The sequence below is a fragment of the Phaseolus vulgaris genome, chromosome 1 (assembly GCF_051622355.1).
Source record: "Phaseolus vulgaris cultivar YP4 chromosome 1, ASM5162235v1, whole genome shotgun sequence".
In the NCBI taxonomy this organism is placed as follows: domain Eukaryota; kingdom Viridiplantae; phylum Streptophyta; class Magnoliopsida; order Fabales; family Fabaceae; genus Phaseolus; species Phaseolus vulgaris.
In genome coordinates, this window is record NC_143498.1 from 6864974 (window position 1) to 6890097 (window position 25124).

Sequence of the window (25124 nt, forward strand, 5' to 3'; positions counted from 1 at the left end):
TTATATATTAACTAAACTAAATATTATTTTAGAAATTAAAAGAATTATCAATATCAAAGTAATTTTTATCGTTAATAATAGTTTCTAAATTATTATCTAATTAACTATTAATTTTAGTAATAATTAATTTATCATTTAATTTAGTTAATATATAATTATTTTTTTGTTATTAAAATTAGTTTTATTTAATAATTTTTTATGGGTTTAATATCTATGATCAATAATTTTAAATAGACATTTATGAAGAATAAGAAAATCTATAATTAAACATATCAAGTGAAAACAGAAAAAGTTAAATAATTTTGAAAAAGTAATTTTAAAATCTAACTTAATTTTGAAAAAAAGAATTTTAAAAAAAGAATTTAAGTTTACTTATATATTATTATAATTTGTTAATGCCAACTCTTCCTACTCTATTTATAAATAACATTGGGTAATTATTTGACCACATTTTCCCACCAATCAATCAACAATCTATATATATAAGTCTCACACAAGTTATCACAAACTCACTATATAAGTCTTCAACATTTGGCATTATACTATGTCATAAACCTCGTACATAGGTTGTCTTCATTTTAAAGTACCTTTTTCCTGACCCAGAGCACCCACACACAAAGCCATGGTACAAGCAAAGAAGTTCAGAGGAGTGAGGCAACGCCAATGGGGCTCATGGGTGTCAGAAATTCGTCACCCTTTGCTGTAATCACCTCTTCACATACTTCATACTTTCAACTGCTATCTCCTTGTTATTAGGAAATGATCTTTTGTTGTTCTGTGTTTGGTTACGTATATCTTGTAGCTTCTACTTCTCAGACGTGATTTTTCACTTCTCAACAAATTTCCAATGAGTGTGTACACGTTTGGAAAACTCTTTTTGATACATTGAATGATTAGAAATATGTTATAGTTATAGTATGAGTTCAAAGTTTATGTGTTAACTGAGATTGTTTTGAATGAACAGGAAGAGAAGGGTGTGGCTAGGGACATTCAAGACAGCAGAGGCTGCAGCAAGGGCATATGACAAAGCAGCCATTTTGATGAATGGTCAAAATGCCAAGACCAATTTCCCTGCACCACCGTTGAATCAGCCTGAAGGTGCCACCACCACTGCCACTGTTTGTGAAGACCCTTTTTCATCTCCCAATGTTCTTGCTGAGCATCTGAGTAGAAAGCTGAAAAAGTGCTGCAAAGACCCTTCTCCATCCCTCACATGTCTCAGGCTGGATGCTGACAATTCCCACATTGGAGTGTGGCAGAAGGGTGCAGGACCACATTCAGACTCCAATTGGATAGTCAGGGTGGAGCTTGGGAAGAAACATGCAGAGAGTGAGTCAAGTGTATCAGAAGGGTCTCCACAAAAAAGTGCTAGTGATGGTGAAGAAGAAGATGAAGAAGATAGAATTGCCATGCAGATGATTGATGAGCTTCTTAATTGGAATTATTATCCCTGTGGTTAAGTAATTAATTAAGCTTTAGTGTTTTAAGAAAGAAAAAAAACAGCAAAAAGGAAAATTTGGTGTTGAAATATATATATCAGCATGTCCATTTTCTTCTATCTTTATCATATGCTTCTTTTGGCTTGTGTAATATTGACAATTTCATCATATTGCTATATGATGTTAATGTATTGGGATGCAATACATGTGGAAAAATCATGCAGAAGAATTTAATCAATCTAATCTATGTTTCTATGTTATACACACCTTTTAATATATAAATAATTTGATGAAAACGAGTTCAGGTTATTTGAGAAGAAAAATCAATGTTGAATGTAAAACATTTTAAAATACAAATAAATTTGAAATTTAAAAAACATAAAAATATACATTAAGAATTAGACTATATATTATGGGTGGTCCGATAGCGGCCCGATAGCAGGTGACACAATAGGTCTAACACAAACACTCGTTAGGATAGGCTCGAAACGACTCTGATACCATATTAAGAAGTGAACTTTAAGTCTAACTCAACCCCATAAAATTGACTCATGGGGTGGGGTTTGCACCCACTTATATATTATGAAAGGTTCTAATCTCTAGTCGTTGTGAGATCTCCAACACTCCTCACGTCTAGACTGCTAACTCGTGCATAAGACTATATATTATGAGTGGTATGATAGCGACTACTAACAATATAAAAAAAAATTGAGAATCTATATATCTAGAAATGAAGAGTATTGAATTTATATATACAGGTGGATAATTCATTCTTATTAATTAGTGAATCATAATAAACTATGTAGAAAAACTGTTGAACATTTTTTATATTTTGATATATATTTTTAGAATTTATAGAACACAAGTTAGCATTATACATTTTGAATATATTTTGAGGAGATGATTATCTTGATATGAAATGCAAGTAAAAGATTTAATGAGACCAATTATTAAAGCATAACCTGGAGACTTGTTTGTATGAAAGTCATGTGGTCTACACTTAGCATATGCAATAAGTCTACACAATAAGATAAAGAAGAAATGGACATAATTAATAGGATAGGGAGTTGTGATTCAAGTAGTTGCCAATCAATAAATGTCTCCTACATAATAGGGCAAACATTAGACTCTTTCTGCATAATGTATTTTCTATCAACTCACCTCAAAAACATCACAAAAGTCAACTCTTACCATTTTCCCATATAAACTTTTGAATAAATGAGGACTACATAATCTAAAATAAGAAAAAATAAATATTTTTTTTATGATCATATGACTCTATAATTGATTATAAATATATTTCTAATTTATTATAATAACAAATAAATACAAATAATATTATCATTAATAAATATTAAATAAATAAATTATTTATATTAATTTATTATTATTATTATCTAATTTTCCAATTAAATAATCTTTACATTCATTTTTTTATTTTTCTCTGTTTCTTAAGAAACAAACAAAATAAATATTAAACTTTAATTTTTCATGTTGATAATTTTATGTATTTTATTAAGATAAATATTTTATTAATATTTATTGTTTATGTACTACTCGAGTGTCCAAGATCATCGTCTTAGCATCTCAGCAACATCTTCAACGAGTATATGACAACCAAGATAAGAGCTTAATCACATAATTAGGAAGTATCACACAGTAAAAAAAAGTCATAAACTACTATTAAGAAAACGAAAAAACAAAAACGTCAAAAAGAGGATAAATTTTTATGTATCGAATGAATCAATGACTATTCATGATTTAGAGCCTACTCTAGTTATATGTATAGGTAGGGACCCCATGCGATTTATATAAATAAGTAAATACACTAAGATAAAAGATAATGAATATCTTACTATTGCTATATACTCGTTGTATTGACCGAGAATTGATTAGAGCATCATGGTGCAATTGTAGGTACTCCTATCAAAGACCAAAGATCGAGAACATCAAGTGTAAGGAATAACCTCGTCAAGAAACATTTTTTATGATGGTTAAAATAGACTCTTTATGTCAGTTTTAAAATTGTCATATATACAAGCGACATATAAAATTAAATGATTTTGGAAAGAATTTGTGTAAAAATTATTACACTGTAAAAGTCTTAAAAGATTAAATATAATTATGCTTCAATGTTTTGAATTAATATTAACTTAGAAATTTTTTGAATGTGGTTTAAATGTGCAATATCTAAAAAAGAAAGTTTAAATAATTCATAAATATTAAAAGATGTTGCTTTAGTGATACCTTATATTTTTCACTAATACTCTTTTCTTTCTAGAAGCTATCAAAGGGAATTAAAGATGTACATCAAAACTTTTCTATTTCAGCGTCTAATACGAAAGAGAAGATTAACAATACAAAAATGGAAATATCTAAGTCCAAAGATAATCAAAACTCAACGGACAAAGTTCATATAAATGAAGGATGTATTTGAAATTCAAATACAAATTAAAGACACGAAGATCACATAGAAGCAATCATTTCCTTATTGAGCGTCTAGCACGTAAGAAATGGTGAATAAAACTAGAAAGTGATACCCAAAGGCAGAAGTGATTCAAGTCTCAACGTTCACATCAAATATGATTAAAGAAACATTTTGAAATGTTTCATAAGAGTTGACTAACACAAACTGCACCAAAACATAAGTTTCCTTATCCAGCTTTTAGCGCATTAAATAAGAAAAGCAACATGAAAAGCGCATTAAATAAGAAAAGCAACATGGCATATTGAGCAAATATTGAAGTAATGAAGATTCAAGTGTCAACATTCATATTTGAGAAAGATGAAGAATTATTTTAAAAGCCTTACACGTGAAGATCAATAAGAAAAAATGTTTCTATATCTAGTGTTTAAAGGCTATATGAAGAATTGAATAAACCCTAAAGTTTCAACATACACATTCTAGAAGTCTATATAAAGACATTAAAGGTGAATAACACAATAATGAAGTACATACACATATCATATAAAACATTCAAGTGTACAATAAAGCTTTTTGTAGTTGTGTTTAGACTTGTGTTTTACATTTCCATATCCACTAGTGAAGAGCGAATATGTGAGATTGAGTTTTGAGTGTAACTATTGTAAATCCTTCACCATTGTGAAGTATACCCAATGAGCCTTATTTGTTCTCTTTGAACGAGAGTTTTTCTCATTGTAATGAGAGGTCCATGATCTCAGGGAGAGATTAGAATATTGTACCTGGAGAGGTTAGAATACTTGGTGTACCTAGAAAGACAGATAATACTTGGTGAACCTGCAAAAATTAAGAATAGTGCGTGAACCTTAAGAGGTTGAGAATATGTGTGTGACTTGAAGAAGTGTAGAATGCTTTTATAAGTGAAAGACTCTTGAGTGAGTTGTTCAAGGGGATTGGACATAGCCCTTGTTGTGGGATAAACCAGTATAAATTTAATGTGTATTTCTCTCTCTCTTTATCCTTATCTATTATTTGTTAGATTTTGTGTTTTTTTTTCTACCCCTTTTGGAGCCAACTGCATCTTCATTTCTTGCTTCTTGCTTTGAAGAATTATATTGTGTGTTTAAACTTTATTGTTTACAATTTTTGTCATATACAATTTCTACATTTTTATATTTTTGTCATTTACAATTTGATTAGACATTCAAATTTTCATTGTAAAAACTTTTAGACGATCTAGTAGACGATAATGATTTAAACAGTAGATAGTTGCATTTAGTTTTTATAAATTTTGAATTTGTTTGTGTTTTACTTGTTGCTTCAAAATTTATATTTTAGTTTTAATTTAGTCTTACAATATGTGTTATTTGAACCATTTGATATATTTTCTGTTTTTGTTTCATTACTACAACCTTATTTTCTTTATCCATTTTAGTTCTAGTTTTTTATTTCCATTAGTATTCAATTTCATTATTATGATTTTAATTTAGTTCTTTTGTTCAATTGCTTTGATTTTAGTTTCTATCTTTTGTTCTCATTTGCTCTGCCTTTTGTTTTAATTTACTATTTACTATTTTTGCTTTTATGTTTGATGCAATTTCTTAATTAATTTTTTTTCTCCAATCTTAATTTGTTTAAGGAGAATATGAAGTAATGGAAATGTATGAGATGCGTCTTTAGGGATTCAACCTAGGTCTCTATATTACACGAGGGGAAACTTAGTTTTGTTTGAACTAGTAACATTCGTAAATGACCTGACTATATCATTAATGGATACAAGTTTGTGAAACAAAGTCAAAATGAAATAATGAGTACAACAAATCATCATACACGTGAAGATCAATAAGAAAAAATGTTTCTATATCTAGTGTTTAAAGGTTATATGAAGAATTGAATAAACCCTAAAGTTTCAACGTACACATTCTAGAAGTCTATATAAAGACATTAAGGATGAATAACACAATAATGACGTACATACACATATCATATAAAACATTCAAGTGTAAAAAAAAAGCCTTTTGTAGTTGTGTTTAGACTTGTGCTTTATATTTTCATATCCGCTAGTGAAGAGCGAATATGTGAGATTGAGTTTTGAGCGTAACTATTGTAAATACTTCACCATTGTGAAGTATACCCAATGAGCCTTATTTGTTCTCTTTGAACGAGAGTTTTTCTCATTGTAATGAGAGGTCCATGATCTCAGGGAGAGATTAGAACATTGTACCTGGAGAGGTCAGAATACTTGGTGTACATAGAAAGACAGATAATACTTGGTGAACCTGCAAAGATTAAGAATAGTGTGTGAACCTTAAGAGGTTGAGAATATGTGTGTGACTTGAAGAAGTGTAGAATGCTTTTATAAGTGAAAGACTCTTGAGTGAGTTGTTCAAAGGGATTGGACATAGTCCTTGTTGTGGGATAAACCAGTATAAATTTAGTGTGTATTTCTCTCTCTCTTTATCCTTATCTATTATTTGTTAGATTCTGTGTTTTTTTTTCTAGGTTTGCGATTAGAGTTCTAAATCCATTCAAACCCCTTTTTGGAGCCAACTGCATCTTCATTTCTTGTTTCTTGCTTTGAAGAATTCTATTGTGTCTTTAAACTTTATTGTTTACAATTTTTGTCATATACAATTTCTAAATTTTTATATTTTTGTCATTTACAATTTGATTAGACATTCAAATTTTCATTATAAAAACTTTTAGACGATCTAGTAGACGATTATGGATTAGTAGACGATTATGGATTAAACAGTAGATAGTTGCATTTAGTTTTTATAAATTTTGAATTTGTTTGTGTTTTACTTGTTGCTTCAAAATTTATATTTTATTTTTAATTTAGTCTTACAATATGTGATACTTTAACCATTTGATATATTCTCTGTTTTTGTTTCATTACTACAATTTTATTTTCTTTATCCATTTTAGTTCTAGTTTTTTTATTTCCATTAGTTTTCAATTTCATTATTATGATTTTAATTTAGTTCTTTTGTTTAATTGCTTTGATTTTTGTTGGAGATCCCACATCGACTAGAGATTAGAGCCTTTCATTGTATATAAGTGGGTGCAAACCTCAACCCTATGAGCCGGTTTTATGGGGTTGAGTTAGGCTTAAAGTCCACTTCGTAACAATTTTAGTTTCTATCTTTTGTTCTCATTTGCTCTGCTTTTTGTTTTAATTTACTGTTTACTATTTTTGCTTTTATGTTTGATGCAATTTCTTAATTAATTTTTTTTTCCAATCTTAATTTGTTTAAGGAGAATATGAAGTAATGGAAATGTATGAGATGCGGCTTTGGGGATTCAACCTAGGTCTCTATATTACACGAGGGGAAACTTAGTTTTGTTTGAACAACTTAATGCAACTGAATAGTTTATCAACTATATACTTAACTTTCTTATTATAATTAGATCTTGACATGGATAAGACAACATTAGATGGTTAAATTTTGGATATTTTTTCAACTTAGTTTAAATCATGTGTGAGTGTAATGACTATTATTTTGTACATTGATTGTGCATAATTTGTTTGAATGATGACTTAATGAAGTGTAGCTACTCAATCTTTTAAATATGATTGAAGATGATTTGTTAAGAAGCTCGACATTGGGTCTTACTAGTAACATTCGTAAATGACCTGACTATATCATTAATGGATACAAGTTTGTGAAACAAAGTCAAAATGAAATAATGAGTACAACAAATCATCATGTTCAAGTTAAAGGGGGACAAACTAATACACATAAAACTTATTACAACAAAATCTCAGTAGATATAGTTTAGGTAGAGTACACATGTTGGCCAAATAAAACCTAATTTTATTAGAATGTGATTGGTTTGATTTAAGTTCCAATGGCACAAGAAAAAATGAGTATGACAACATTGAAATCAAAGTGAATAGGAGATATCATAAGTATGACCCTTTTGTGCCTGCTAAACAGTGGAACAATTATTTTACATAATTTTTTGAAGGGCAATAAGGATGGTTAGTTGTCATAAAAACCAAAGCACATACTAAAGTACAATCAAGTGCAACTGAAAATATTAACATTGCATACCAAGACAATGATGCACAACAAAGGCTCATAATTATTGTAAATGATGATTTACACTAAAATCTTGTTAGCACTTTTGTAATTGAATTAGAAATCCCTATAAATTTTATGTACAAATGACATATTTTTATTACTTTCGTGGTTACCAACATGTTTTAATCACATATATTGATCTTTACTCAATTTAAAAATGATTTATAGGAACATTTAGATGGAAGATAACAATATTCCACATAGAGGGAAATATTTTAGTAGGGGGGTAGGGGAAGGAGTAAGCATAGAGGTACCAAACCTCCTAGCCTTGGTTCAGATTCCAGTCATGAATCCACACCCTTCTTGCATACTATTTATGCACATACTCATTACCGATCTATCTCTTATATGCAACCCATCATGCTTTCTTCAAATCTTGGTTTCTTTATAAATTTATCTATATCTATGATGAGCATATATTCATTCACACTCATTAGCCTTATTCATAGATTATTGGACTATAATAATAAATAAATCCATTGTTTTAATTAATATTCTTATAATTGGGTTTATTTGGGCCTTAACTATTATTATTGTTAATTTTGTGTTTTTAGAGTAAATTATCCGGAGGAAGCATCTACCTTTGTGAATGGGCCAAATGTGCAAAAGTCCAAGTTGCTTCTTGAACCAAAACAGAAAACAAATTCTGAGGAGAAGAAAGAGAAAATAAAATCTACAATATCTCAGAAACAGAATTGGAAGCAAATCTTCTGCAAAATACAAGAATTCTGGAAAGATAGAAACTTAGAAACGGTTAACAAAATATAAACTACAATATTCTCTCAAGATCCTTGGAGCAAAAAAGCCTATAAAAGGACACAAGCATCAAGGAGAAAAGGGAGAGTTTTCATAGGGTTTTCTTAGTTTCTTTTCTTCTTTGTAATTCTTTTGTTTTGCCTCCGTATGGAAGGCTAAACCTTTTTGGTTGGTTCTTTTGTAATTCCCCATTGAGTTCTGAGGTTTTGTTCCAATAAAAGTTTCGATTTTTAATTCTCTATAGCAGTTGTTTTTATTGTCTAATCTCCTGGAAAACTGGTTTTTGTGAGAGGTTGTACTTGAACGCATGATTGAGAGTCTTCCTTATCTTAAACTTTGGTTTCTTAGTTAGTTCGCATTGTTCTAATTAATTTCTTGGGCGCATGATTCAAGGGAGAGGAGGTAAGCATTCCCATGGAGTATACGCATGGAACAAAGTGGGTATTGATTAAACTAGTAGACGCATGCTTTACTAGTGAGTTTCAGTTGAATCAGATCGGCGCATGTTCAATCTGGTTTAGCTCTGTTGGAGGATTGAGAAAAGATTAATCTTTAGAGAACCTGTGAAGAATTCAATGGTGGAAGAACTTGGGATCAACCGCTTTTTATTTGCTATTTTAATTTCTTTTATATTTTTTGCACAACTATCTCAAACTCCCTTTTCATCTTTATTGTTATTGCTAACTTTTATTGCTTGCAGATAGATTTTAAACCCTGATCAACTGATTTTACTATTGGATTCGTTGGGAGACGACTTGGGGACATTTGTCCACAATTATACTATTATCTCTCTAGTGTTAGACAAGTCTACGCTAGAATCATATTAATTTGACAGCAAAACGACAGTTATCAATCTAGCCCCCACCCAAAGCCTATAAGGCAACCCCCACATCACACACTACCTAGTTTGCATATTGCATCTACTGAGACTCATTTACCAACATCATACCAATATGACCATATCCTTGTTGGTACTATTGACAGTGATGGGCGTAAATGGATTCACCTAGATCTAAAAAATATGTAAGCAATTACATATTTTAAGGAAAAATCACTTTTTTATATTTATTTCAATCTTGTATAACTTGTTTGTGTTGTCTCATTGTCCTTGTTTGATTCATTTATTTAGTCCACACATAAGATTTCCTAGATAATAAAAGGGAAATTTGAAAGAGTTTGAAGACTTGTTGAGAGGTTAAGAGCTCAGACCCAAATGTGGTGATGATGTGGTTTGAGGAGTTCTCGATATATTCATATTTTTTTATTAACCTTATCTTCATGTAACAATAATGTGTATATATTAACAATGTTCGATATTTGTAATGTATAGAAAATATAAGTGGTTGCTTGTTCATGATGAACAAATTCGAAGAACATATGAACATAAGACATTTGAAGGCTTTTTAAATGTTATGTATAAATTTTTGCGGGATATTGATATGTGTGCTTGGATTCCCGATGCAATGAGGCAGTACTTACAATAGAAATGAAGCAACCAAGATTGACAAAATACGATGAAAACTAATGCTTATAATAAAAATTCTTCTAATAGTTCATTTCATATAGGAGGATTAATCCTTGCATCAAAGCTTTTCAAGAGACTGGTATGTAACATAATTTACTTTTATTTTCATTTTGTTTATAAATGCAACTAATTTCTTCTATTTAATTTTAGAAACAAAATACAAACATCACTCCAACTTGTTGAAATATTTTTTAAAAGAACCATAAGACTACTAAAATCGATGCATGAGTGTCGTCTAAGGCTCGAAAAATTGTTTTGATTTGGGTAATTATTTTACCACTTCAATTTCTTAATACATTACTTCATATGAACATTTATACATCATTTAATATTGAATCTCACTTTGATTATTTTTTCAAGATGACTATTAAAAGCTTATTGTTGACAAAGACTTCTCTCAGGATATATTGGAGGATAGTGTGTCTAGCTGTCCATCTAATGATAACATATTTTTCGATGTTGTCATAGGATTCAACAAAAGATGACAACTTTATAGCCTAGGATCTACGGGTTAAAATTCAAATCTCTTATTCTTCTTTAATTTCTTCAAATGTAATCACATTATGTGACTTTTAATCAATGAGACGTATTATGACCAACTTATCTTAAGAAAATAAGACATTGAAGGACATGTTAGTTGTTGAAAGAGAAGAGTTATGTTTCTTTAGAGAACAGAAGACACAATTTATGTTGAATTTTTCACTCAGTTGAATTTTTCACTCAGTCACTCATCTTCATAAAAAATGAACATCACTATGCTTAAATGAAAAAATTAACAAGCTTAAATAACTAAGCAACGCTTAAGTGAACATCATACTGCGCTTAAGCGACCATTCTACCACTCTTAAGTGATGTTATACTCATTGTAAGCGACATTATCCAACATAGTCGCTTAAGCGTTATTTGTTCATTCTAAGTGACCAAATCTATGAGTCATTCACTTAAGTGTGTTGTATCGTGCCTTGAGCAAAAATACTTTATGTTGCTAAGTGAGTCCTAACACACACCAAACAATAACATTTCTTGCTCAAAGTACCTCATTTTCACCTAAACAATATTATCACCTACAATATGTTTTGCTTTATAGTACGTGTTTTCATCTCACATGTGGTTGCTTGCCATTTTGTAAACATAATAAATGAGTATTGCATTGAAAATGTGATAATGAAGTTAAATATAATGATTTTGAGTCCAATATGCATCCTAAAATCTAGCATAAAGACTTACTTGGTTGATATTAACACATTTTTAATTTTTATTTAGAAAATGTATTATGTTCTATAGTAAATTAAAACTATATATTTTTTTTTTATATTTTCAAAATTTAAATAAAAAAGTAAAATGTTAATTTGTTCCTTAAAGATTATTAAGCTGTTTAAATATATAAAAAATAATTGTCTTTGTATGAAAAATAAATAACAAATATATATAACTATTTTGGTAAGGAAAATAAATAGTAAATATATTATTGTCTTAACATCTAGCAATAACATTGGATGGAGAATAATGTTAATTGTGCATAATCTTTTATATAATCTACCAGCACATTTATTATTACCATATCTTTATTCCAAAAAATTGTGAAACTAACATTTCTTGAAATAATTTATGTAATTCAAATAATTTTTTTAAAACTAATCTAATTAAAAATAAGAGAAATTAACAAACATAACTTTAAAAAAACTCACCAAGCTAAAATAAGTTTTAGAGCTATCCTCATTTCTTAAAATGTTGCAGCTGCATAATATATTTCTTTCAACATTATTGTAATAAAAAATAGTGAAGTTAAAATCTCATTTCTTGAAAAAAAAAGTGTTACCATAAACATTATTGAGTCAATTACTTTCTATAAAGATATTTTCAACATATATATTTTTTTATCTAAAGCAAACTTTTAACAACTAATACACAATCCAATTTCCATAAAATAAGATAAATCATATGTTGGTCAATATTGTAAATGCCATTTTTTTTCATATTGGAATCAACAAAGCATGCATGTATAACCTCTTAACAACAAATACAACAATGTAATGTAAATGACCAAACAAACAAAATACACTTTGTATTGGATACCTAATAATGCAAGCACAAAAAATGTATGAATGTAAAATACATACACTATTTCAATTCTTTTAGCTTATGTATAAAATTTCAACTTTAGATAGAACTTTCATCTCAACTAACATGTCTTTAATAGCAGAAGCACCAAACTTTCTTCAAGTTTTCTCAAATGGTTCTGTGAAACGCTTTGACCCTGAAACTGTCTCAGCCTCCTTAGAATCAACCAATGGATACAAATCAAAGGATGTGATCATAGACTCATCAAAGCCTATCACAGGAAGAATCTTCCTTCCTCGCTTTCCAACATCCTCAAAGAAACTTCCTCTCTTGGTTTACTTCCATGGTGGTGGCTTTTGCATTGGATCCACCACATGGCTTGGTTACCATGCCTTTCTTGGTGACCTCTGTGTCACATCTCAATCCATTATCCTTTCTGTTGACTACCGTTTGGCTCCAGAACATCGCCTCCCTGTTGCTTATGAAGATTGTTACACCTCACTTGAATGGCTCAGTGATGAAGTTGGTTATGAACCTTTACTGCAACAAGCTGACATAACTAGAGTGTTTCTCTCAGGAGACAGTGCTGGAGGCAACATTGCACACCATGTTGCTGTGAAGGCAATTCAAAGCAATGCATGTCCTTTGAGAATCAAAGGGTTGATGCCAATACATCCCTATTTTGGTAGTGAGAAGAGAACAGTGAAAGAGATGCTTGATGAAAGCATAGAGGATGTGACCATGAATGACATGTTTTGGAAGCTAAGTATTCCTGAAGGCTTAAACCGTGACTACTATGGTTGCAACTTTGAAAAACATGACCTATCTAACAATGTTTGGCATGAATTTCCACCAACTGAGGTTTATGTTGCTGGTCAAGATTTCTTGAAGGAAAGGGGAGTGATGTATGAGGAGTTTTTGAAGAAAAAAGGGGTAAAAGAGGTGGAAGTTGTGGAAGCAAAGGAAGAGACTCACGTATTTCATGTATATTATCCTCAATCTTCTGCAACCCTTTTGCTACAAACTCAAATGTCTAGATTCATGGAAAAATATTAGCTTCAACCATGACTATTAAGTAATAAAATTCATCAAATAATAAAATACATTAAGATGTTTTCTCATTATTTTGCGATGTTATTTTTTAAAATTAACATGAGTTTTTGTTAGTTTATTTATATATTATTGAAGATTTGTGAAAGATTTTTTCTAGGATAATAACACATTTAAATATCTAACTCACAAATATTAATCTTTTGCTTGAATGAATAAGGTAGAGTTTTCTTAAGTTAAACCAAACTTTAGTTATTTTACTAATTTTATATAAGAAAATTCTTTGAAGTTTTTGGTGTTGTATTCCATCAAAAGTTTGGTGATGACAACTTGACTTATGGTAAAATAATATATATATATATATATATAATTTAAAATTGAGAAATGTTGTATCCGTTTTCAAATAAATCATAAAAATACTAATATCATAAACTTAAAAATATGCACACACATATTATTTATTAGAATAAAGTGAGGCAACTTAATAACATTTTGATTTTTACTAATTGAGACACCAAATTAAAATTTTGATTGTGAAATAATTAATCCACCACAATTATAGTTAGTAACTATAAAAATACAATATTAATAATTTATTGTACCATTTGATCTTATAGTAAAACTATATATATATATATATATATTAAATTTTAAAAGATTGAAATGATATTTAAAAAAAAATAAAAAATAAGGTTTTCCTTAAATTTTTCAGATTAAGATCATAACTCAACCTTTAAAAAAATGTATTTTTAATTAGATGAAAATCCCAATCCTAAAATCGATTTTCCATTTCTGAAGTTACCAAACCATATATACTTTATATAACAATACAAAAATAACAATTTTTTTATTTATAATTTATTTTACTGAATATTTTATGCATTAAAATTTAATATTTTATTTTATCACATAATATTATAAATAATGATAAATTATTAAACAGAAGATATTCAAAAGATGCTGAGGCCAAGCTAATCCTTTCAATATGGCAGTTTCTTTCTACACCATTACATTTTTCTTCCTGCATCCCCACAATATTATGCAAAGATCAAACTTGAAATTTTTTTGGATCCACCAATCCGTAATTCAAAATATACATTTCACATTCAAAAATTCATCAGTAAAAAAAAGCATTCCGGATCCACCAATCCATAACAGAAATATGCATTCTATAATAAAAAATCCATAATTAAAAAAAAAACATTCCAGATCCATCAATCTGTAACAGAATTAGGCTTCTGAGTTCAACAATCTGGAAATCAATAATTTATGCAAAATTTGCTTCCAGAACACCCTCTCATCTAGAAAAAAAATGATTCAGTTCTGAATTGATGAATTCGTAGCACACTCCCAGATTCCGATTTCCAATAACCACAGTGCCTTTTTCAAATAAAAGGTCAAGGCCAGTTTCGAGATTTAAAAAATTATGGGGTGCAAGAAGAAAAACGCAGGGGTAAAAACTTAGGAAGAAGAAGCCTTCATAGGCCTCTAAGTTTTATTTGTTTGGTAAAAACTAAATTAAAAGATTGAAAGTGAATAAAAATATTAAAAAAACATAATTAAAAATCAAATCAACATTTTGAAAATGCCATTTTAAATTCATTTATGTAAAAAGTGACTTTTCAAAAATACCATTTTATTAATAGTGACAATCCATTCCTAAATTGATATGTAAATTAAATTCATTCTAACAGAAAACATTAGGACATGAAAAATGAATCTAATTAATAATGAAATCAAATGCAATGACAAATACAATGTTTTTTTAATTCATTTTTAGCAAAATTTTGATTTTTCAAAAATGCCATTTTCAAAATTGATACCGACATTAACCTAATTTGTAAAAGCATAAATATGAAAAGCCTTGATATCTATAAAAAACTTTCCATCTCTAACACACTCACTTAGAATTATTATTACTAAATATTTTTTTACGTTTTTATCATACTATCTTATTTTAATAACTTAAAATTTAAATATTTAAATTAATTTTAATTTTAAATATACTACATATATTATTTTTATTTTATATAACTTTATTTATAACATCTATAATAATATATAATTAAATATTTTCATTCAATGTTATTTGATATAGTAAAAAATAGAAGTAATGGTTTTCCTTCCCTTCTTTCCTCTCATCAAATCTTTCATTATAAAATATTATTAAAAGTAAAATAAGGAAATAATTTTTATATAGAAGAATGATCTTTATACATTTATATTGACTAACAAAAATCCAGACACAATTGTATCCAGGTACTCATATTCTTTTTTTAAAATTTTAAAAAATAATCAAAGTCATTATTACATATTGTAATTAAAAAGATAGAAAAATTAACTTCTTTAAAATATATTTTAATTTGTTTCTCTATTACAAAAAGAAATTGAATAGATAGAAATGATATAAGAAATTAATATTTATAATGTATGAGATATCGAAAAAAGAAGAGTTGAATGGTGCAGCTGTAAATATATAGTGAAGAAAATAATCATAATTAAAAATAAATTTGAATTTTTTTTTATATATTATAAATTGGAGAATTTCTGTCATATATAATTATAATTATATATATTTATTAGAGTTGAATATATTGTTATAAATTATATATTATTAGAGTTCAATTTACTTATTATTATTATTATTATTATTGGAAACGTCGATGCAATCGTGTGTCTACAATTTTTTATAATAATAAAAAGTAATAATAAAAATATATAATTTTATTTTCTATTTTTTATGAACTTTTATCTTATTTTTTTAGAAATAATTACACGTTTTTTTCCTATTTTTCTCTTTCTCTTAATAGAGTTAATTTCACAATTTCATTTTTTTATTTCATTTAATATTTAAAAAATATGGTAAAAATATTCTTATTTGGTAATTGATACATTCAAGAGAGAGAGAGAAAAACAAATTATCAAAAAGTAAAATAGTAAAAAATACGTAAATAAAAATTCAGTTACACAATTAGTAAAAATGAAAATATTAACGATAAAGTAGTAAAAAAAATGTAAAAAGAAATAACCACACAAATTAATCTCTGTACTAATTATTATAGAAAATTATTCTTATTATTGCTATTAGTATTTATTGGGTTCAGTTTATTTCTTCACCCTAATTATGAAAGTCTGTTTTTTTTTTTCAAATAGTTACGAAAATATAATTTTGTTTTTTTTAATTATTTTTTCACACTTGCAGTGTTATTATATATAATTATTATCCTAAATGACCAAGTTTTCATCACTCTCACTCCCTTTTTACCCCAATTTTTTTTGATTCTGTGCTAAGAAATTTTCCTTTTCAGAAACCCTTCAACCCCTTCCACTGCCTCCTCCGAACGCTTCTACAAACAGGTACACTCTTCAAAACCCTAACACTCACTCTTTCTTACTCCGTTTACGCGCCTAAACCCTAGTTTTGATTCTTTTCCGTTCTTTCTTCGGTTTCTTTTTGGAGTATTTGTTTGTTTGAAACAGTGGTTGCAATTGAATTAATAATGATATTGTAAATTGTAGTAATGGGGGATACAAAGACTGAAGCGTACGAGGAGGACCTTCTTGACTATGAGGACGAAGAAGAGAAGGAGCCTGAAGGTGCTAATAAAGTCAACGGTGAAGCTGTAAAGAAGTGAGTTAGTTATATGGTTCTTGCATGGAAATGTTCGCATGTTAATTTTGAAGTGTTTTGGTATATGTATATGATATAAGATATTTTTTACATTTAATTTTTGCATTTCTTGGGGGGGTTAGAATTGCTTTGCTCATTATGGGGTTAAACGGTACGAGAGTATTTCCAAATGAAGTTTGTTTTTTAGTTTTTACTTGAAATGGGTTGATGATCTGGCCTTGGGGGATGTTGGGTGGAGTGCAAATGGTGTCTGTGTTGTTTTTTTATGAGATTTCTGATGTTGAATGCCCTTTTTCTGTTTTTGGTTTTTGGCAGGGGTTATGTTGGAATTCATAGTTCAGGATTCAGAGACTTTTTGCTGAAGCCAGAGCTTCTTCGGGCTATTGTGGACTCTGGATTTGAGCACCCTTCTGAAGGTAAATTGCCTACATAATTATTTATAATAACTATTATTGGAGTTACTCTGATGATTTAGGAACACAGAATAGTTATGGGTTTCAATCATTGTTTTTAAAAACTTTTAGTTTTTTGTTAGGGGTGATCATGGGTTGGGTTGACCCCCAACCAATTGGATCATATATCAGTTTTGGAACATTTTGCAACCGGATAGACCTGACCCAATCATAAAAACTTTATATTTAATGACTACTAATATTTGATTTATTTATTTATCTAAATCAAGTTTTGGGAGTGAATATTTATTTTCATTAAATTTTCACAATTGTTAGTTTTTTTTTCCTTTTTTGTTTTTTCCCTAGTTTCCCCCCATTTTTCAGTTTTTATTTCTTCAAAAGATGTCACCTGAACACTCCGTCCAATCCAACATGATTCTAAATGAGCAAAGGTGACCAAACTTATACACAATCATTCATGATTTGGATCCAAATTTTCCCAAACCTGACCCAAATTGTCTTGTGTCCACTATTGTTTGGTCTAAAACAAATTTCTTTGACCTTTGAAGCACAATAAATTATCACATGGCCCCAAACCATCATGGTCATCTTTGGTCAATCTCCATATTACAAATTTGTTAGTTTATGAAGAGTTGATAAAACTTGATTGCATGTCATGTGCTGATTTCGGATCAATTAATGATTTCTTTTGTAGCACAAGTGCTCCTAAAGTTAATTTGAACATGTACCATGTATGTACGTGTTCAATACTTGTGGGTATATACCACGCAAAAAAATGCAATAAAAAGTACTCTATTTCAATACATTTGGGTATGAAGGGGCAAAAATTTGGAAAATTCATGATTTACATATTTAGTACCATTATCATACCTAATTCTTTTGATGTTTTTTCAAATTGATTTTTGACAAGACAAAAAAAAAAATAACAAAAGGTTTGGAATACTTGTGTCTTACTTTTCATAACATATTTCCATGTGACATAAAGTACAATCATCAATAAAAGTAACAAACCATTTTACTTCGAAGATAGATTTTAAAATAGGTCCCAAAACATAAGAGTGAATTAAGTCAAAAGGGAAATTACATTTTTATTGCTACTTGGATAAGATGCAAAGTGTGCTTTGGCAATTGACAAATATCCTAATTGAAAGACCCACCAGACTCCCTAGTAAACAGACAAAGGAACAATGATTTGATAAGATTGAATGAGGAATGTCAAGTCTTCTATGATGAAGCCATATTTGGGAATTCGCTCATGTTTTTGTTGTTACTTGTTGGTTTACCCTTGTTTTGTTTGAGTCCTTGGACTCTAACACATACAACGCACTCTGCACCTTAGTAGTTAAAATTGTCTTTTTGGTGGCAAGTTCTTGAAAGACACAATACAAAAAATAAGACTATTGACCGGTTTTGGGAGATATAAAACACTATTTAATTCAATAAATGATTCTAACATTATATTCCTGGATCCACATGAATTAAAAAACTAGATTCATTCATGTAATTTGTTCGGTCTAAATTAATAATACAAACACCTTGAGACTTATGCCCAACTAAATTGAATGAAATCTTACCTTTTATGGATATGGTACATGATCTAGAGGACTCATGCATTGATTCAAGCATTGTTCTTAGACGATCAAGTTCCTCCTTATAGGCTTTCATGTCAAGATCTAGTTGAAGAGGAGCACTAGGTTGATCTATTTCTTCATGTTTTAGGTAGTATTGCCTGCCCCTTTCTGTGAGGTCCCTTTCTCGCCTCCCATGTACTCTAGTACATTATCTCTCCCATGAAATTTGAAGCACATTTCCTTATTATGCTCAAATCTTTTACCATATGAGCATTATTCTCTGTGGTTGCCTTTTCTAGAGAGCTTACATCCATTGTTTGTTTCCTTGAAGACCCCTTTCATGTTGTCATGGTATAACTTGTGTTGGAGGTTACTCCATTAAGCATGACAACCCTCAAATTTTCTTCTCCCTGGACAATGAAGAACACTTCTGACAGAGGAAGCAATTTTTCTCTCCTTAAGATTTGTACCTTGATTGGGTCATATTCTTGGTTTAGCCCATGTGGGAATTTTAAGATTCTTTCTCTTTCAACAACTTTAGCATGTGTGGCGACATATGTTTTGCACATCTTCAAATTTTAGTACTGATCTAGTTTTATCCACAACCCAAAATTCTTATATACAAAGAGATAAACAAAGAGAGGGACTTGTTTGGGGTATTAAACACCCTGTTGCTTTCATTGTCATAACAAGCAGCAAAATCCTTTTTCAAAGAAAATTTGTTATTTAAGTCATCCCAAATTTCTTTAGCAAAGGAATAAAACATATAATTTTGACTTATCTCCAAAACCATGGAATGCCACTTCTAGGTCATGATCACGAAATCTTCAGTATCTCAAATCTCAAAAATAGTCATTTGACCTCACTCCTCAACCATCGATGTGGTTTGATCTTGACCATCCTTTTACAATCCTCTGCATGTATTGGCTCTACTACAAATAATTTCGGCCATCAAACCAGTAGGGACCCACCATATTTTGAAGTTCATTTAGAAGTAAATTCTTCCTCAACCATTGAGCTAAAAACGCAAACTTTTTGTCCCACCATTGTTTGGAAGGACCATTGACGATGACAGTAGCTTTGGTAGTGTGGGAATAGAGGCCCCAAGATCCGGAGCTTTTATACCAACATGGATGATGAATGTGAAGATTCTAAGGATATTTTATTTTAATTTCTATGTAGATATTTGGATACTTTATAGTAATAATAACTTATATACAACAATATGTCATCTCCACAAGACCCTATATGGCTTCAAGCAATCACCTTATTCATGGTTTAGATGTTTTCTTTTTTATCGTCATTCTTCCCAAGGATGTATCTATCTCTTTGTATATGTAGATGACATTGTTATTACAAATAGCGATAAAAGGGTATTATACAACTAAAACAATATCTTACCCAAAAGTTCTAGGCAAAAGATTTTGGAGACCTAAGGTATTTCCTTGTTATAGAAGCGGTACAATCCAAGGATGGTTTGGTCATATCGACACCCTAATGGATTCAATTGTCAAACTTGTACATGACCTAGGAGAACCGAATTCTGATCCCCAAAAGGTTAGCTGGTAAACTAAATTACCTCACTGTGACTTGTCCTAATATCACCTTTGCAGTGAGTGTAGTAAGTCAAAACCATTAGGATACAATCATACGGATCCTAAACTATATTAAGAATGCTCCTAGTAAAGACTTCATTTATGAAGATAAGGGAAATAGTCAAATTGTTGGATATTTTGACGATGATTGGGAAGGCTCCAAGCGATAGATGCTCCATCTCAAGATATTATGTTTTTGTTGGAGGTAATTTAATAATGTGGAAAGGTAAAACACAAAATGTTGTGGCAAGATCAAGTGCAAAAATGCAATACGGGACAATGTCATTAGTCACTTGTGAGATCATATGGCTAAACAAACTCCTCAAAGAGTTTAAGTTTGAAGAAATTTCCCAAATGTACCTTGTATGTCACAACCATAAACATTACACATCTATTCTAATCCTGTCTTTCATGAGACGACCAAACATATTAAGATGAATTGTCATTTTATATAAGTGAAAAACTGGAATCTGGAGACCTCATCAGCAGTTGACTCACATATTCACCAAGTCTCTATGAGAACCTAGGATTGATTATATTTGCAGCAAGCTGGACGATGTGACTTATATGCTCTAACTTGAAGGGAAGTGTTATAATTATAGAAACAAGAAGTTGATCCTATATAATCAAAACATCTAGATTATATATGTATTATTGGGAACATTTTTGTTTTATTTTTTGTATCATATTTTTATTATTAGAGGATAGTTTTCTTCTATTTATTGTATTATTATTTTTCTTAATATAAATAAAACACCTATGTTGTCACGGTTTCATTTCAATGTTTCTCTTAGAAACACATGTGCTTAACTGTTTTTAGTTATCCTTCTTACAAAGAGATCTTATATTTTGTGCTGATTCTGTTTATAAAATCACTAATATAGTAAACTTGTGTGTTTTCAATTTTTATTTTACAGGTAATATTTTTATCATGTTCATTTGGAGAACTGTAATGCTTTGGTAAATCTCTCAAAGGTTTGTTTTACTTACCACCGGTTCGTTGGACCTCTATTTTCTTTGGTTTGCCACCAGTGCAACATGAGTGCATACCTCAAGCTATACTTGGAATGGATGTGATTTGTCAAGCTAAATCTGGAATGGGAAAAACTGCTGTCTTTGTTCTATCTACCCTGCAGCAGATTGACCCTGTTGCAGGACAAGTTTCCGCACTTGTCTTGTGTCATACAAGGGAATTAGCATACCAGGTATTTATTTAGGGCTTAGCACTTGCAATATTATGGAACTTACTATTTGATTGGCTTCTGATTTAAGATATCTGTGTAATATCTTTTATGTAGATATGCAACGAATTTGAAAGGTTTAGTACCTACCTACCCGAACTGAAGGTTGCTGTCTTTTATGGTGGCGTCAACATTAAAGTTCACAAGGATCTATTGAAGAATGAATGCCCCAGTATTGTTGTTGGTACACCTGGAAGAATACTTGGATTGGCAAGGGATAAGGACCTTTCTTTGAAGAATGTCAGGCATTTCATTTTAGATGAATGTGATAAGATGCTAGAATCTCTGGGTATGTTGAATTTGCAAACAATCATTTTATAACTTGCATCATACATTTGGACTTCCTTTGATTTTAATTTAGTTTTCTTTGTTTCCTGCATGAATTCTACAGGCATGAGGAAAGATGTGCAAGCTATTTTCAAGATGACACCCCATGATAAGCAAGTTATGATGTTTTCTGCAACACTCAGCAAGGAAATACGTCCTGTCTGCAAAAAGTTTATGCAAGATGTAATGCCCCATGCTCAGTACTACTTGTTACTAGTGTTTTTTCTTAATACCTGAATTCCCTGAAAGCTTTTTAGATGTTTAGATTGCTATGGTATCATCAAAAATGACTTATGATGATATGACTTCAGTATGGATAGTGCTTCTGTTCTTTAGCCAGTTTTTATGGATACAACTTGTGGTGAGGCGTGTGGTTGGGTAGCACTATAGCTGGGGATAGTAGACCTGGTTGGGAATGTTTTAGGTAAGTTCCTGATTAAGTTTGTATGTTTTCTCATTCTATACGTTCCCATAAGTTGGTTTTGTCTCCAAAAGCTTGTCTGTCTGATATGGTTTTTGACAACATAGGATATTCTCTATTTGTCATAGCTAAGGGGGGAGGGTTGTTAGTGTATCCTGGGAAAGTTCCTGCTAGAGTTCTCAAGATTGTCACTGTTGCATGGTATGAAGGATCTGGAAGGACATAAAATAAATGGAGCAGAACTGTGATTCAAGGATCTACATCCATCATTTATGTCGTTCTGGATTCCATTAGCAAGCTGCTAATATGATTTACTGTATCATTGTTCCTTTCAGCCAATGGAAATTTATGTTGATGACGAAGCAAAGTTGACCCTTCATGGACTTGTGCAGGTGGGCCTCTAAGTGAATTATATTATTTACTCGTTCATGTTTTGCTAAAAATTGGCAAGTTTTATGGTATGCTGCTTATGTTGATTATTGAAATGGCAGCACTACATCAAATTGAAAGAGGAGGAGAAGAACAGGAAGTTAAACGACCTTCTTGATGCACTGGACTTCAATCAAATTGTTATCTTTGTGAAAAGTGTTAGTAGAGCAGCGGAGCTGGACAAACTGCTTAGAGAGTGCAACTTCCCATCTATTTGCATTCACTCTGGAATGTCTCAGGAAGAAAGGTATGTGTTATGTGATATGAAAGGATGCTGACAAATCAATCTTGTTTGGTTTATAATTGATGATTCAATAGTCTATAATTTGTGTTTCTACAACTATGCTTCTGTTTGTATTGCTCACTGATGGTAGCTATTGGGCTTCTGTTTTCTTTTGTCTTGCTAATGCTGGTTTTTGTCTCAAAAGAACAATTCTGTGCACTGGTAAGTTGTGTCTGATCTGAATTTCTTGCTTTTGTATAGGTTAAAGCGTTATAAAGGTTTTAAAGAGGGTCATACAAGAATTCTAGTTGCAACAGATTTGGTTGGCAGGGGAATCGATATCGAACGTGTGAATATAGTTATAAACTATGACATGCCAGATTCTGCTGATACATACTTGCACAGGGTCTGATTAGATAATCTCTTCCATTTTCCAAATTTTCCTACTAAATTTGTTTTATGCCCCCTCTATTCTTCTCTAGTGCCATCTATTTGTTTTATTCTGCCATCTAATTGTCATTTTTTTTGGGTAAAATCTTTGAACAGGTTGGCCGTGCTGGAAGATTTGGAACCAAGGGCCTTGCAATTACATTTGTTTCATGTTCCACTGATGTTGATGTTCTCAACAATGTAAAAAACTTGCTTTATATTTTCCATTTTTGGTCACTTCTAATTCATGGCACTGTTATGAAAAATTGCAGACACGTTAGAAATTTAGTAGCATTCTAATATAGCTGTCATGTTTCCACCATTTACTGTATAACACCTTCCACCACATTTCCTTGCTCAATATTTGGCTTCGTATGATTGTCTATTCATAATGCTAACATTGAGTCAATGGCAATATTCATTTTGTTTGTTGTGAATTTCAGGTTCAATCCAGGTTTGAAGTGGATATAAAGCAGCTTCCTGAGCAGATTGATACAGCTAGCTACAGTAGGTTTCATGTTTCCTTTGCTATTGTATTTTGATGCCTATTTTTTCTGTACAAGATATATTTTCACTTCTAGTGTCATTTTTGCTTCACCATTTATTTGGTTCTTTTGTTTGATTTATTTTTACACCGTTGCATCCAAGTTTGACATGGTTTCCTCGAATTGTGTTTTTGCAGTGCCATCGTAGGAAGGAAGGCCAAGAAGGATAATGCTTGAATAGCTTGGATGGTAGCTCTTGTAGATTAATCACAATTCTCAGTTTGTCGACAAATTAATTGACTATGCCATTTCCGAGTCCTTGTAGTTTAAATAGATTTTTGAGGGAATTTTATGGTTAGAGTGGTGTATGTGTTATGGTTTTGCTGGATTTATCTGATATTTATTTTTTGTATTATGGATTTACAATCTTGTTGCAGTTTAATTGATTGGAAGGTTAATATTCATTGTTGGGTGAAATTGGTTCATTCATAGTAACCACTTTTCATTATTTGGGCTTTAGTATTTGTCTTTGGCACTTTCATTGCATAGGCTTTTCTGCATAAATTTTCCTTTTAAGAGAAAAATAAAATAACATGTTTAGAGAAACTATTTTACAAGAAAAAGAATGAGATTTATTTCCCTACATGTGTAGGAAATTAATTTAGAAATAGAAGTTAAGAAACTATCCCACAGAGTGTCAATATATTTATTTATTTATAAATTTGTTTTAATGTGTAGAGAAATTAATGTATTTTTTATATTTCTCTTTTTTTTTCAAAGTCTTTATAACGAATTTTGTTCAAACATTTCATAAATTAAAAATAATTTATGTGCAGGTTAAAAATAAAAATTTATAGAAATTAATTTAAGCTCATTCTGTTCTCCTTTAGAAGTGTTCACAACATTGACCAATAAATTCATTTGTTTCACTCCTACTTAGTAAAAGGCCAGCAAAGAAAGATAATGAAGTCTTGTCACTATAAACAATGATTATTAGAGGGTGTTTCTGTATCCCTAC

General features: G+C 30.2%; 3 protein-coding genes and 1 pseudogene across 4 annotated transcripts; 3 read left to right on the plus strand and 1 right to left on the minus strand.

Moving 5' to 3' along the window:
• The first annotated feature begins 511 nt into the window (after window positions 1-511).
• LOC137815414 (ethylene-responsive transcription factor SHINE 2) lies at window positions 512-1677 on the plus strand. The gene is made up of 2 exons (XM_068618552.2): window positions 512-702; window positions 965-1677. The coding sequence occupies exons 1-2, from the start codon at window positions 623-625 to the stop codon at window positions 1458-1460; spliced, it is 576 nt and encodes a 191-aa protein (XP_068474653.1). The 5' UTR covers window positions 512-622; the 3' UTR covers window positions 1461-1677.
• Window positions 1678-12417: 10740 nt separating this feature from the next.
• Window positions 12418-13415, plus strand: LOC137815415 (putative carboxylesterase 17). The gene has a single exon (XM_068618553.1). It carries the CDS (start codon window positions 12418-12420, stop codon window positions 13345-13347), a length of 930 nt encoding a protein of 309 aa, XP_068474654.1. The 3' UTR covers window positions 13348-13415.
• A 3163-nt stretch (window positions 13416-16578) lies between these two features.
• Window positions 16579-24583, plus strand: LOC137813326 (DEAD-box ATP-dependent RNA helicase 15). Of its 2 annotated transcripts, none has more exons than XM_068615481.1 (12): window positions 16579-16698; window positions 16861-16972; window positions 17288-17388; window positions 21469-21756; window positions 21850-22081; window positions 22184-22302; window positions 22876-22932; window positions 23032-23216; window positions 23454-23598; window positions 23739-23822; window positions 24065-24128; window positions 24304-24583. In XM_068615481.1, exons 4-12 carry the CDS (start codon window positions 21619-21621, stop codon window positions 24312-24314), a joined length of 1035 nt encoding a protein of 344 aa, XP_068471582.1. In that variant the 5' UTR covers window positions 16579-16698; window positions 16861-16972; window positions 17288-17388; window positions 21469-21618; the 3' UTR covers window positions 24315-24583. The 2 variants fall into 2 exon arrangements, with proteins under 2 accessions (XP_068471582.1, XP_068471583.1); XM_068615482.1 differs by having other exon boundaries at window positions 16583-16698; window positions 21584-21756.
• On the minus strand, window positions 18728-20592 carry LOC150029480 (uncharacterized; annotated as a pseudogene).
• Window positions 24584-25124: the final 541 nt, after the last annotated feature.